The sequence below is a fragment of the Rhinichthys klamathensis genome, unplaced genomic scaffold, assembly GCF_029890125.1.
Source record: "Rhinichthys klamathensis goyatoka isolate OS25496 unplaced genomic scaffold, OSU_Roscu_1.1 h1tg000059l_1, whole genome shotgun sequence".
In the NCBI taxonomy this organism is placed as follows: Eukaryota; Metazoa; Chordata; class Actinopteri; order Cypriniformes; family Leuciscidae; genus Rhinichthys; species Rhinichthys klamathensis.
The window spans coordinates 7,571,338-7,587,339 of record NW_026606604.1 but is presented as its reverse complement, the minus strand read 5'-3'; the positions used below and the strand labels follow the sequence as shown (position 1 = coordinate 7,587,339).

The following is a 16,002-nucleotide window of genomic DNA, read 5'->3' as shown; positions in this document are numbered from 1 at the left end:
CAAAATAAAGCCAGCTGGGAGAAAGCCACTTCGGAACAGAATGATGTTAGGAACTAAGTGATGAGCTGACTTAGAGGGGGAGTGGCCACAAAGGGGGCGCTAGAAACTGCTAATACTTACTTTTAAATTTTAAGTTCAAATGTGGTTGGAACCAAATTCAAAATAAGTGTACACAGTCAGGAGTGAAATCCATGTTATTAAAACTGGAACTTGCACATGCATTGAAAGTTAGAAACACAATTTCAGGAATTCACTGGAACAATCTGAAATGGTGCTGAGAGAAAATTATTTAGGAAAGGATGACCTTGTTACCATTGTCCACACGATGGCGACACTTCGTTCATGGAGGGTAAAGTCAGGACGTGGAGGCAGTCTGATACCGGAAAGCTCAAGGGCGCGCCCTAGCGTTTGGCAGTAGCATTGCAACCCGCCTGCTTTCACATGTGACTGTCACATGTGAAAGCAGAGGACGTGCAAAGAATTACACGCCTCAATTGCTGCATAAATCACAAATAGTGCGGAATTTAAATCTCGACGGATTTCTTTCCGGTTCTATATTTCACAAAATGGCGTGGCAGGATTTTTCCTACACACACACATAGGGACAACAGGAATTACACGTCTGTCGTTCGGGTCCAAATACATTTATCAAATAGCATTTTATGATTAAAATGTTTTTAGGTTTTGGATTTTTCGATGCTATATTTCACACAACGGCGTGGCAGGATTTTTTTTCTCTACACACACGCATAGGGACAACAGGAATTACACGTCTGTCGTTCGGATCCAAATACATTTATCAAATAGCATTTTATGATTAAAATGTTTTTAGGTTTTGGATTTTTCGATGCTATATTTCACACAATGGCGTGGCAGGATTTTTTCTCTACACACACGCATAGGGACAACAGGAATTACACGTCTGTCGTTCGGATCCAAATACATTTATCAAATAGCAATTTATGATTAAAATGTTCTGGTTTAACATTTGGTTAGCTACATCAAAGTTGAAACCAGGAGTTTTCGTTAGTCTAATGACTATAATATCAGGCCTTTTAGGTTGAATACAGGAGCATCGCTGTATTCAGATCCTCTCTCGCTCTGCTCAAAAGATTCTCGTTTTGAAAACAGGCTGATCAAAAGAAAATATATTAACATGTAAACGTCTTTACAGAGGTAATATCTCTTTTGTTACGAACTACAGTTTACATTCAATACTTTAACCGTGAATATCAGCAATTCATTTTAGCAATTACAACGACTAAAACGTTTAGGCGAATTTAGCAGTTTGTAATGTGCTCCGCTGACATGGATTGGCTTTTGTGCCTCTTCAGTCAGCCGGTGAGTTCGCATTGCGTTCACTCACCCGAGGCGCGCGTACAATATTAAATCACAATATAGACATAGATTGAAAACTGATTTTTGCTCAAAAACAAGTTTAAAGTGTGCCAAGCATATTTCTCCACCAATTTGTAAAGACTCAAGGCGGATCTAATCCGTGGGGAATTTGCATATCATAATTAATAATTGGTAATTAATAATTATTCATACATGTTTGGAGTAGATCAGTCTTACATGTTAATAAATCTCCCGATAAGGGAGGATCTGTCATTTTACCTGCATGCATGCATGTGAATCCCTGAAATTAACCACAAGTTGATTAATTAATTACACGGACCACGTTTCACAAAACAGGTAAAATGAATTAGCTCAATTGTCAGGATAATATTTGTGGGGCTCCACAATATCATCTTACTTTATAGGATTTCAGGAAACGCAATTCTCTGGCCAGAAGAATTGGGCTTCCCGCCCTATGAACACATACTCTTTAAGGTATATTTAATTTTAGTAAGCTTGTAGCATAAGATCTTTGGCACTTAAGGGACTTGAAACTGAGCAAAGAGACAGTACATCAATCAAATGAATATATAATTAATTTAATAGAGGCATGACTACTTATGTATTTACTACGGTTACACGGGATATATGTATTTACAGACACATAGACATCAATGAACAATACAATAAGACATCAATGAACGAGAAATGCGTAAAGTTTGGACAATGGATAACTTACACGCGTGAGCGAGTAAGAGAGAGAGAGAAGGGGATGGGGAGAGAGAGAGAGAACACAACAGTGGCAGAATTTTACCTAAGACATTCACCTCTCCGATTACAACACGAAACATCATCTTAAAGCTCCTTAGAAGCTCTATAAAGAGATTATACTTGCACAAGTTATGTTATGGTCTCTCGGTGTGTCGAGGCATTCCCGTACGGCCCTGTCTGGCCGCGTGAGCTGAGTCCTTTGTGTGTGAGGAAGCGTCACGTGGGCTGCTTGGCGCGCGTGTTGAACGGAGATTCAAAGTCTTTGGGGTAACATTACCAAAGGGAAATAGTTCGGCTAAGTTCGTTACACTTCGTGGAAGTGAACTGAGTCAACTACGGAAAACAAAACTTTGACTAACAAAAAAGAAATAAAGATCTCTACGGGGAAATCACGCGGAGTTAACGTTACCGTTGCATGGCTGGTGAAGAAGCACGTGCGTCGCTCGGTCCGGCGCGTCACGCAGTCACGTGCGCGTGTTTCTCCTTCAAAGCGAGCACGCGCTCGTTTAAAGGTCCCTTGTAGATGGATTTGCTGAAGAGATATGTCACGGGGTTTTCTTTTCAATCGTCGATTGGAATTAAACACAGAGACTTATCTACAACTGAAAAACACAAACTAAACTAGAAACAAATAAAAGAAAGGCGAAGAGCTCGCCCGGAGGCGAGACGTTACATTATGACACGAGGACAAGGGAGGAAGAGAGCGAGCGGAGGGGGGAAGCGTCATTTATCACTTTTGGAGAAATCCAGCCTCTTCCTGTTGGCTTGGCCAATTAGAGGGTTGGAAGTTTACAGGCGGGACTTTGGGTTTTATTGCTCTTTGTCTCAGAGAGAGACATTTGAAACCCTAATTTCGTCGGTTGTTTAAGAGAAGAATCTTCACAATTCTTATAATACTAATGTGTCACAAAGTTTAGCAAAATGTAATGTCAATTAACAAATGGGGAACGAAGATTGGAGTTTATCGAGACCAAACTTGCCACAAATGGATTTGGTTAAACCTTAGTTGGCAAAGTTTGAAACATTATCCCATTAGAGTTGTCGAGAAACATAGACCAAACCACAGAAAGGCAATTCATGAAATAGGGAACTTAGATACATTGTTCATGCAATTCTCAAGTGGATATATAATAATATATATATATATATATATGAATACAGGATTCATTTCTCCTCCTTGGTTAGAATTCAGAGAGAGCCACAGTTCTGTGAACATTCAATGTGACATGGGCAAATGGACACACATAAAAACACATCGAATATATCTGGTTAAATGTCTTTTTAAAAAGAGAAGTTTCCTTCTCTTGAACATCAAATTCCAAGTCAGTCATAAAAGTGTCTCGTAACTGGAAACCACGCTCTGTCCTGAGCAGGCTTCACTTGTGGGGGATGTGTGTGTGTGTGTGGGTGTGTGTGGGTGTGTAAATTTACATTCCAGGCTTTTTGGGAAGCTCCCGTTCCACCACATCCCAAAGATGCTCTATTGGGTTGAGATCTGGTGACTGTGGGGGCCATTTTAGTACAGTGAACTCATTGTCATGTTCAAGAAACCAATTTGAAATAATTCGAGCTTTGTGACATGGTGCATTATCCTGTTGGAAGTAGCCATCAGAGGATGCGTACATGGTGGCCATAAAGGGATGGACATGGTCAGAAACAATGCTCAGGTAGGCCGTGGCATTTAAACGATGCCCAATTGGCACTAAGGGGCCTAAAGTGTGCCAAGAAAACATCCCCCACACCATTACACCACCACCACCAGCCTGCACAGTGGTAACAAGGCATGATGGATCCATGTTCTCATTCTGTTTACGCCAAATTCTGACTCTACCATCTGAATGTCTCAACAGAAATCGAGACTCATCAGACCAGGCAACATTTTTCCAGTCTTCAACTGTCCAATTTTGGTGAGCTCTTGCAAATTGTAGCCTCTTTTTCCTATTTGTAGTGGAGATGAGTGGTACCCGGTGGGGTCTTCTGCTGTTGTAGCCCATCCGCCTCAAGGTTGTGCGTGTTGTGGCTTCACAAATGCTTTGCTGCATACCTCAGTTGTAACGAGTGGTTATTTCAGTCAAAGTTGCTCTTATATCAGCTTGAATCAGTCGGCCCATTCTCCTCTGACCTCTAGCATCAACAAGGCATTTTCACCCACAGGACTGCCGCATACTGGATGTTTTTCCCTTTTCACACCATTCTTTGTAAACCCTAGAAATGGTTGTGCGTGAAAATCCCAGTAACTGAGCAGATTGTGAAATACTCAGACCGGCCCGTCTGGCACCAACAACCATGCCACGCTCAAAATTGCTTAAATCACCTTTCTTTCCCATTCTGACATTCAGTTTGGAGTTTAGGAGATTGTCTTGACCAGGACCACACCCCTAAATGCATTGAAGCAACTGCCATGTGATTGGTTGATTAGATAATTGCATTAATGAGATATTGAACAGGTGTTACTAATAATCCCTTAGGTGAGTGTATATACTTTATATGTGTGTGTGAGATATATATATATATATATATATATATATATATGAAATTTTAATTATATTTAAATTATGCAAAAATATAATTTAATATTTAAATAGAAATAGAATAGAAATTTTAAATTATATGTAATTATATATAATCCTGCATTTTGTGTCTGTCATCAAATTCCCATTTACTCATTTACAGCAATCTGCAATCTCCAAATGTTTATTGGTCGAATGTGATTTTTAGAAAAATTGTTCTTTAATCTTTCGATTTACAAAGAACATAAAAACACTTTTAAAAGGTGTATTTGGAAAATTCAGGTCTTTTACACATTTAATCCACATTGTTTCCACAGAAAAGGCGAGAAGAGGAATCTGTGCTGTGCTTGGGAATGTTCCGACACGGATAGCGGAATCAACGGTAAGCATACAAACCCATTCATAATCAGGGTACGTTTACATATGTACTAAAAACAGAAACGTTTTTTCCTTCGCGTTTTTCACAACAACCCCTGTTCACACGGCTCTGCGAAAATGACTAAAAACACTGTATTATGCATGCCAGGCCAGTAGTTGGCGATGTCACTTTGTAAAGAAACACATAATACGCATGTGTATGACGTCACTCGCTGTTTTCACAATTACGCCCTTTTTGTCGTTTACACGAAGACTATAACGGTATCGTTTTCAAAAACTTGCACTTTGAAACCCGTTTTCAAAAGTTTGTGTTTTCAGGCCCCCAAAACGCCATTGTTGTGTAATTGAACGGCCAAAACGAATTAAAAAGAATTCAGTTTTAATGTAAATGGTCATGTAAATGCCTCCTCAGTCAGGGGACCTACTAAGTAATGACTTGCATCATAATGAATCTGGTTGGTAGGAGTAAAATGCTGCCAAAGAAAAATCAATACACTCTCTGAAATGGCTAATCAGAGTCTTGAATGACGTTCCCACAGAGTTCTCTTAAACATGGTTTAGTTCAAGCAGCAGGAGAGGAGATAATAGGCGATGTAGCCGTTTTTTCCTCTGAATGTTTGCAGCCCTGTGAACCTGTCTAATTACACTGTTGCTTTCACCTGCTGCTATGGGGAATTCTCTGTAGGGATCTGGAGCCATCCATTATGTGTGGCGCAAACATTTGTCTGCCACAGAGTCGAGCTTTCTACCCAGCATGCCTCAAAATCACCTCGCAGCGTGTATCGAGACTGAAAAGAGCGACTTCCTGCCAATCACTCAGCGTGTGTAGAGGTTTCTCTACACATACAGACATGAGCTCATGCTTCATTTGCAACGTTTTTTTTTCTGTTTTGACTGGTTATTCGTGTTTGTTTACGCTTTTTACGATTGTTTTGACTGGAAGGGGAGAATTTCCTTGCTAAGCAGGCATGGGATTTTACAATCAGATACAAAATTCATGTAACTTCATCTGGTAACATTAAAGATGTAATCACATTCTCAATAAAAAGAGAATATAGCAGGATTCCAATGTTTTATGTATAACAAAACAATAGAACAGCTATCAGACAGTTCACTTTCCTTGCTGAAAGAAAGATCTCCTAAATGGTCTGATTTTCTGGTTATAGACCGCGGAAGTTGCGTTAGTCTTTTCTTCCTTCCCTTTCGAACAAGAAGTAGGCGGGACTTCATTTTGTCCATTGGGAATTGATTGGATGGCTGTGACTTGCTATTGGTCGATATCATGTGAGTCACAGGTTGTCCCGCCCTCGCACCAGTAAACACGTCATCAGAGAAGAGAAGAGAAGAGATGTCGCTGCAAGAGGAAGGGGAAGTTTCTTTGATTAAAGATTATGAGGGCACATGAATTAAAAATATTCCATCAAAAACAAGAATTGTACATTTTGATTTCATGGTGACTTTAGGACCAGTATCTTACCCACAGACATTTCACGGAATTAAATCTGCTCTCTGTTCCACCTGTCCCTATTATTTTAAATTACACAGCATTTCATATTTTTCTTTTCTGAGCGAATGTCAACAAGGGCACCGTATGAGTCCGGACCACCAACTGACTATTACTGTAGATGCACAAATGACACTTCACTCACAACACCACTCTGGTATTGAGTCATATGTGCTCAAATCATATACAATTATGGTAACTGATACCATTACCGACCCAACTCACTGCAATGAACTCTTGAGGGGAAAAAAAGAAGCTTTTCTAGTGTTGATCTTTTTTCTTTCAAAGATAAAGTATGCCACTTTAATGGTAGCATTGGGGCTTATTTACTGATAATTTTGCACATTGCTTATTTAAACTTGCAGAAAAGTTCCAACGCAACATGTGCGTATGCACAGAAACCTCTTACTGTCATCGTTCATCATTGTTGGTGAATCCAAGTTATTTTAAATGGGGCCGGGTGTGTCAACTAGTAATTTGCATAAAATACACCCAGGGCATGTCCATATAAGGGCTTTCCATCCAAACTCAATTCAATTCATGATTGTGTTTTGGAGCTTATCAGTTGCAAGCTGTGTACGGGTGCAATTTTTAGGTAATTTTTGTTAATTGTTACTCAGAAATAATTAATCATTCTGTTTTACTTGTAGACAAGGTATTCAAATTCTAATAACATTTCTCCATATATATCTATAATATATACACTACCGTTCAAAAGTTTGGGGTCAGTGAGAATTTTATTTTTATTTTTTGGAGGAAAGAAATCAATACTTTTATTTATCAAGGACAGTAAGGACATTTATAATGTTACAAAAGATTCTATTTCAAACAAATGCTGTTCTTTTGAACTTCCTTTTCATCAAAGAATCCTAAAAAAAAAAAAAAAAAAAACTGTACAACTGACAGACCAACAACTGTTTCAACATTAATAATAATAATTAATGTTTCTTGAGCATCAAATCCTCATATTATACTGATTTGTGAAGGATCATTTGACACTGAAGACACTGCCACTAGTGATGCTGAAAATTCAGCTTTGATCAAAGGAATAAATTACACTTTACTATATATTCACACAGAAAACAGCTGATTTACACTGGAATAATATTTAATACGATAACTGATTTTTGTTGTATTTTTAATCAAATAAGCGCAGCCATGGTTAGCAGAAGAGAATTCTTTTAAAAGTATTTAAAATCGTACCGACCCCAAACTTTTGAACGGTAGTGTATATATAAAAAAAAAATTCGCAAATTAACTTTACTTATTAATAAATCATGATTTGTGTGTGAAAACATTCTAGCTGACAAGGAAAATTAAAGCTTAGAATAGTGCATATCTTTGATATTTTTCCAAACTCCAGAATGTAGCATCTTCTAAAAATGTTGTGAAAAACATTCATATTGCATATTGGAGGTCTCACAGGAGAAAATATCAGCCAGATGTTGTTTACATCTACAACCATAGTAAATTCCATTGATTTCTTTTTATTTAAAAAAGCTATGGCATAAAACACAGACGAAATATGTAAGATTCTGCCTTATTTCTTGCTTTCAAACTGAGAAAAAAACTACAAAACGATATATTTTCAACTAAAGAACCTTTTGTGCAATGGAAAGGTTATATGGATGTTAAAGGTTCTTTATGGAACCAGATGTCAATAAAGAACCTTTATTTTTAAGCATGTTCAAGCAGCAGAACCTGATTTCACCAAGTACAACACATTCTTGGATCAACATCTTTGTTGAAACATCATTCCAATCAACCAATCAGATTTGAGGGACAAGTTTACAGTTTGTTTGTGTCAAGTTTAGGCTTGCAACCAGGATTAGGTGCTTCAACATCAGTGTTATTCACTTATTTCCCTCTTATTTTAGGGATAAGTTATGGGTAGGGTTAGGTTTAGGGATCGGTATATGGTTAAGATCACATTTTAGTAAGTGGGCTCAGATTATGGACCTCTGTATATCTCTCCCTGCTCGCCAGAAGTTAGATGTTGAACACATTTGCATTTAAACCCTTCACCACTCTCCTCCTCTGAAGCAAACGGTGAGTCATGCTGAGTCCCACAGCGTCGGAGCAGCTTTCTGAAAGATGGCCGTAGAGTGGGACATCGATCAGAGCCGGGCCACGCTGGGGTCAGACTTGACATTTAAAAACCAGACCTGTGATTAATCATCGACCTAACAGGGCTCAGACTTCACAGCATTTGTATTGCAGCCCCGTGGACATCCAAAGACCCATGACAGTGGGAGTGTTTAACACTTATGTTATAGACACAACCATGTTAAACAACAATGTTTATATTTACTCAAATGCATGTGAGGATGCGTTCTTGTTCTCAAAGCAGACAAAACATGACATTTTCTCAAGGCAGGTATGGAATTAATATGACGCAGTTTAGATTCGCCCTTAAACCAGCTAATCAGGGTTTATAGGATTACTTAAAAATGACCGGCAGGAGTGTTGCAGTTGGTAATAGATCATCGAAATAGCCTTTCTAGTTATCCTTTTGTTGGAGCGTTTGCAACATTAGTTCAAAAAGTGGTAGTGTGCTAATTTGCACCTATATACAATTGAAGTAGCAATGAAGAATAGTAATAAAGCTTTCCAGAAAACGTCTCGGTTACATATGGTAACCCTCGTTCCCTGAGGGAGGGAACGGAGACGTAGGTCAGACTGACCAATAGGAATCTCGCTAGAGAGGCCAATCTACTTCGAGTGAAACTAAAACAAGCCAATGCACATTGGCATGCAATCATTTGCATCAGCTGCGCGTCCTCGTCAGCGCGGGTATTTAACAGCAGCTGTTATGATTGCACGCTAGTTTTTTGCTGAGGAGCCAAACCTGAAAAAGCTGGCCGCCCCAGCGGGCGGCAGCAGATGTGGCGACGGGACCTACGTCTCCGTTCCCTCCCTCAGGGAACGAGGGTTACCATATGTAACCGAGACGTTCCCTATCGGTCAGTCACTACAACGTAGGTCAGACTGACCAATAGGAATCCCTACCAAAGCGCCACAGCTGCTGCACCCCATCCAGCGCCCCATGCAAGCCTCTACACCTTCTTGCCTAGAAGGACGATAGGAGGAGGCTACACACAGAGTGTATCTGTCACTGTTGTTCCGTAATAACCCATACAGTGAGATTATTGGATAACACTGGGAAAGCGTGCCCCTCAGTTAGGAAGGAGGACGCTGCGGAAGCCACTTACTTCAAGGAGTTATGTGGGGAATACATATGGACTAGCCCGAAGGCTGTACTACATATGAGATAGTGGGTGACTTAGCCCAAGGGAAAGACACGGGCTTCCGTTAGGAGCAGCCGTGGAAAATATACACATATGGGATCCCCGTAGGGTCACACATATGGAACCCAGCCCAGATCCGGTTCTCAAGGATTCAGCGGATAAAGGCCTGGCACCTGGACGCTCCGCCATGTCCGGGCCGAGGGGTTTTTGGAGGACTCAACAGGTTTTTCACTCTGGAGCAATAAGGGTGCACAGTAGGGTGCAGCAAGCCGACAGAGCCGGGCCTCTCGGTGCTTCTACCCGTTTAGGGTGAGAACACGGGAGGAGACCGGCTCTACACGTAGGCTATAATATCTAGCGAACGTGTTAGGTGTCGCCCAGCCCGCAGCTCTACAGATATCTGTTAGCGAGGAGCCACGTGCCAGCGCCCAGGAGGATGCAACGCCTCTCGTGGAGTGTGCATGCAACCTGAGCGGGCAGGGCACGCCTTGAGCTTGGTAAGCCAAGGCGATGGCATCCACTATCCAGTGGGCCATCCTCTGCTTGGAGACAGCCTTTCCCCTCTGCTGGCCTCCGTAACAGACAAAGAGCTGGTCTGAGGTCCTGATGCTTTGAGTTCTGTCCACGTACATACGCAGAGCGCGAACGGGACAGAGCAAAGCCAGGGCTGGGTCTGCCTCCTCCAAAGGCAGCGCTTGCAGGTTCACTACCTGGTCTTTGAAGGGAGTGGTAGGAACCTTGGGCACATAGCCAGGCCGGGGTCTTAGTACCACATGGTTGTCACCCGGCCCGAACTCTAGGCACGATTCGTCGACCGAAAATGCGTGCAGGTCTCCTACCCTCTTGACAGAGGCCAGTGCAACCAGTAGCAAAGTCTTCATGGAAAGAAGCTTTAAGTCTACTGACTGCAGAGGCTCAAAGGGAACATCCTGAAGTGCTCGAAGCACCAGGGAAAGATCCCAAGAGGGTATGGAGGGGGGTCGAGGAGGATTTAATCGTCTCGCCCCCCTAAGAAACCTGACGACCAGGTCGTGCTTCCCCACTGTTTTGCCATCTATGTGGTCGTGATAAGCTGAAATAGCGGCAGCATGTACTTTGAGGGTGGAGGGAGACAGCCTTCGCTCCAACCCTTGCTGCAAGAAGGAAAGCACAGACCCTATCGAACATCTCCGGGGGTCTTCTCGGCGAGAAGAACACCACTCGACGAACAGGTTCCACTTCAGGGCGTAAACACGTCTCGTGGACGGCGCCCGTGCTGAAGTGATGGTGTTAAGTACCTCAGGGGGTAAGTCACCTAGAACCTCCGCGTCCCGTCCAGGGACCAGACATGGAGTTTCCAGAGGTCTGGACGCGGGTGCCATAGGGTGCCCCGTCTCTGAGTCAGAAGATCCTTCCTCAGAGGAATGGGCCAGGGAGGGACTGTCCCAAGGAGCATGAGTTCTGGGAACCAAGTCCGGGTGGGCCAATAGGGAGCCACCAGAAGGACCTGCTCCTCGTCCTCCCTGACTTTGCACAGTGTCTGTGCAAGTAGGCTCACTGGGGGAAACGCATATTTGCGGAGGCCCCGGGGCCAGCTGTGTGCCAGTGCGTCCGAGCCGAGTGTTCCCTCGGTCAGGGAGTAAAACAGCTGGCAATGGGAGGTCTCTGAAGAGGCAAACAGGTCTACCTGAGCCTCTCCGAACTCTCTCCAGATCAGCTGAACCACCTGGGGGTGGAGTCGCCATTCTCCCGGAAGCACAGCTCGTGATAGCTCGTCGGCCACACGGTTGAGCACGCCAGGGACATACATGGCTCGAAGCGACCTCAGATGCTTCTGACTCCAGAGGAGGAGATGGCGGGCGAGTTGCGACATGCGACGGGAGCGTAGACCACCTTGTCGGTTGATGTACGCCACGGTCGCAGTGTTGTCCGTACGGACCAGCACGTCCCTGCCCCGTAGCGGCCTTTTCAGGCGGCTCAGAGCGAGATGTACTGCTAGCAACTCGAGGCAATTGATGTGCCAATGCAGTTGGGGAGCCGTCCACACCCCTGACACTGCATGCCCGTTGTACGTGGCACCCCAGCCGGTGGCAGAGGCATCTGTGAAAACCACAGCATGCCTGGAGACCTGTTCCAAGGGGACTCCTGCCCGAAGGAACGAGAGGTCTGACCACGGGCTGAAGGTCTGGCGGCAGGCCGGTGTGATTGCCACCCGGTGAGTGCCATGATGCCACGCCCATCTCGGGACTCGGCCGTGAAGCCAGTGCTGAAGCGGTCTCATATGAAGCAAGCCGAGCGGAGTTACCGCTGCTGCCGCTGCCATATGCCCCAGGAGCCTCTGAAAAAATTTCAGTGGGACCGCTGTCCTGCCTTTGAACGTGTTCAAGCAGTTCAGCACCGACTGAGCGCGCTGCTCTGTGAGGCGCGCTGTCTGTGCGACCGAATCCAACTCCATACCGAGAAAAGAGATCCTCTGCACAGGGGCGAGTTTGCTCTTTTCCCAGTTGACCTGAAGGCCCAACTGGCTGAGGTGCGTGAGCACGAGGTCCCTGTGTTCGCATAACTGATCTCGAGAGTGTGCTAGTATAAGCCAGTCGTCGAGATAGTTGAGGAGGCGAACGCCCTGTTCTCTCATGGGAACAAGGGCCCCCTCCGTGACTTTCGTGAAGACACGGGGAGACAGGGACAGCCCGAAGGGCAGGACCTTGTACTGATATGCTCGACCCTCGAACGCAAAGCGCAGAAACGGCCTGTGTCGAGGAAGAATCGAGACATGAAAGTACGCGTCCTTCAGGTCGATCGCTGCAAACCAATCTTGGGGACGGATGCATCCGAAAATGCGTCTCTGCGTTAGCATTTTGAACGGTAGCTTGTGGAGGCTCCGATTCAAAACTCGCAGATCCAAGATCGGTCGTAACCCACCACCTTTCTTGGGTACAATGAAGTAGGGACTGTAGTGCCCTGACCTCATATCGGCTGGAGGGACCGGCTCTATCGCGTCCTTCGCCAGTAGGACTGCGATCTCCGCACGCAAGACATGGGCATCGGCTGCTCTCACTGTAGTGGAGTGGATGGCCCGAAACTTGGGGGGACGCCGGGCGAACTGAATCGCATAGCCGAGCCTGATGGTCCGAATGAGCCAGCGAGACGGACTGGGGAGCGCTAACCAGGCTCTCAGAGACCGTGCAAGCGGGACCAAAGGGACTGTAGGCGTACCCGGAGTGGGGCAGCGAGGTGGAATACAGGGACGCGGCTCGGGAGGCTCTCTCTGGGAGGCGGCCCGTAGCAGGGTCTGTGTGTGCTGTGCAGCACTTACCTGGTTCCACGGGGCAGGAGGTGCAGGAGGCGGCTCGGTGGCGTTCTCGAACTGCACACTGCTGCTCACTGGCGACAGAGGAGGCGGATGAGAGTGGTGAGGATTCTGTCCCCCCACTGCTCTCCGGGTCCTCTTCGGACCCAGAGATGGTAGAAACTGCTCTTTTATTGAAATTTTGGGTACCGCTGGTTTTAAGGCCAGCGGCGGAACACAAACAAAACGAAACACAGGATTTTCCACCCGGCCCTCTTCCGGGGGAGGGAGCGATGCAGTCATCGTCTCCTGGAGAGCAGTCCCTTCCATCTCCGGGTCGCCCGTCCTAGGGCCGCTTACCCCTGGCTTTGCCGCCCCTCTTGGCGGGGGCCTGGACGGGCGGGGCGCCCTGCCTGCGACTGGCTCCACGGCGCCGCTTAGGTGGAGGCTGCTGCTGCGGCACGGGAGCAGGGGCAGACGCAGGCGGACGCCCTCGGCGACGAGCAGACTGAGGTGCCGCGGGCGGCGGGGTGGAGGCAGCAGCTGGCCGCCGCGGCAGGATGTGTTTGATGGCCTCCGTCTGCTTTTGTACAGCCGAGAACTGCTGGGCGAAGTTCTCGACCGCGTCGCCGAAGAGGCCGGTCTGGGACACAGGGGAGTTGAGAAACCGGAGTTTGTCAGACTCCCTCATGTCAGCCAGACACAGCCAGAGATGGCGTTCCTGGACCACCATGGTGGACATCGCACGACCCACCGACCGCGCGGTCACCTTCGTCGCACGAAGCGCGAGGTCCGTCGCGATGCGAAGTTCCTGAAGAACTTGGGGATCATGACCACCCTCGTGCAGGTCCTTCAGTGCCTTGGCCTGATGGACCTGCAGCAACGCCATGGCGTGCATGGCAGAGGCAGCTTCCCCACAGGCCTTGTAAGCCTTGCCGGTTAAATCCGACGAGTACTTACAGGCCCGGGAAGGGAGACACGGTTCTCCACGCCAAGTGGAGTTAGGGCACAGTTGCATAGCAACGGCCCGTTCCACTGGCGGGATGCGCGTGTATCCCTTAGCTGCCCCGCCATCAAGGGTGGTGAGGGAGGAGGAGCCACCGGAACGGTTTCTGGCAGTAAAAGGTGCCGTCCACGTTCCCGTAAGCTCCTCATGCACTTCCGGGAAGAAAGGCACTGGGGTGGGTTGCTGAGAACCAGCGCGCGCCACCCCGAGATACCAATCATCCAACCTCGAGGGTTCGGGACACGGTGGAGGATTCCACACGAGCCCGACCCCGTTGGCGGCCCGGGAGAGCATGGCCATCATCTCCGGGTCCGTCTCAGGCACCGCTGGCACCCCCGAAGGAGGCAGCGGTGCCGAGTCGTCGTCCGCAGAGAAGTCTGACCCACCCTCCGATGCAGCGATCGACATCTGGTCACTGGGAGCCCCAAAGGAGACAACCGGTACACACCTCGAGGATGGTCCAGCTTTCTCCAATGGAAGCTCAACTGGCTGCGGAGCATGAGAGGGGTGAGGGCTCCTAGGGGGTTGGTTCCCCGAAGGAGACGCGCTCACCGTGATCCTCAGGTCACCCGCGCCCCCGCCCGAAGCAACCCTCTGAGGAGGATTGGAACGAGGCAGAGGCACGGGGACTCCGCCCCTTTGCAGGAACAGGAGTCTCGACCGTAGCTCCGCGATGGTCATCTTCCCACAATGGGTACATGACTCATCCACAAACGCTGCCTCAGCGTGTTCAATGCCCAGACACACGAGGCAGCGTTTGTGACCATCCTGTGAGCCCAGGTAACGACCGCATCCAGAAACACACAAATAGAAAGTCATCTTTTTCTTTTTAAAAGACGCTCTCTATTTGTGTAAGCTCTTTTAGGGACTGCTCTCACTGGTGCTGAAACACGCAGGGGAACAGTCACTGCGAACACAGACAGGAATGTGCACCTGTCTGTGCGCGATCTCTCTCTCTCTCTCTCGCTGTCTTACCAGCCGTGAAAACAGCTTTTGAGCGCTCGTACGGCGCACCTTACCAGCTGTTACAACAGCTTTTTGGTTTGCTCAACACCACAGACAGGAGAGAGAAAAAGACGACTGTTCGCGCTGCCGTGCTGTAACGCCCGCACCGGGAAGGAGAGGTCCAAAGAAGAGGCTCGCTTAGTAACACTCTGTAGGTTTAACATGAAGCGTTTGGCTCCGAAGCAAAAAGCTAGCGTGCAATCATAACAGCTGCTGTTAAATACCCGCGCTGACGAGGACGCGCAGCTGATGCAAATGATTGCATGCCAATGTGCATTGGCTTGTTTTAGTTTCACTCGAAGTAGATTGGCCTCTCTAGCGAGATTCCTATTGGTCAGTCTGACCTACGTTGTAGTGACTGACCGATAGGGAACACTACTTATTTGGCTCTTTCATGAGGACACAGAATTTTGTGACAAAACTACATTTCCCATCATTATCTGTGGCAGCACAAGAACAAAAATAGTGCATTCAAATCCATCTGGGAAGTTCGTATTCACGAGTTGAGAAGTTAATCATGATGTCAAATACAATCAAATCTTTGGATATATGCCAAACATTGATCAGCTGATGCAACCTTGAATACATTGTTCCAAAAAAATAAATAAACAGATTGCACACCATCCCAGTTTTGAGTAAGATGATTTATTTTAATTTTTTTTGTTTCAAATAATAGCTGTTATTTGATCATGGCTCCCACAAAATATTAAGCAGCACAACTGATTTAAACATTGCTAATAATAATAAATGTGTCTTGATCAGCAAATCAGCATATGATAATGATTTCTGAAGGATCATGTGACACATGTGAAGACTGGAGTAATGATGCTGGAAATTCAGCTTTGCATCACATGAATGAATTACATTATCTAAATAGAAAGTTCACTTACATTTTAGTAATATTTCACATTATTACTGTTATTTTACTGTATTTTTTTCATTAAATAAATGCAGCCTTGGTGAGCATAAGATTC

General features: G+C 45.9%; 1 protein-coding gene across 1 annotated transcript in view; it reads left to right on the top strand.

Moving 5' to 3' along the window:
* The window catches only part of LOC130084058 (uncharacterized), a 31,353-nt gene that overhangs the window by 11,718 nt on the left and 3,633 nt on the right, over positions 1–16,002 (top strand). Inside the window, exon 2 of the mRNA XM_056249219.1 lies at positions 4,937–5,001. Coding sequence (XP_056105194.1) covers positions 4,937–5,001 — 65 coding nt within the window. The remainder of the gene's footprint in view (positions 1–4,936; positions 5,002–16,002) is intronic.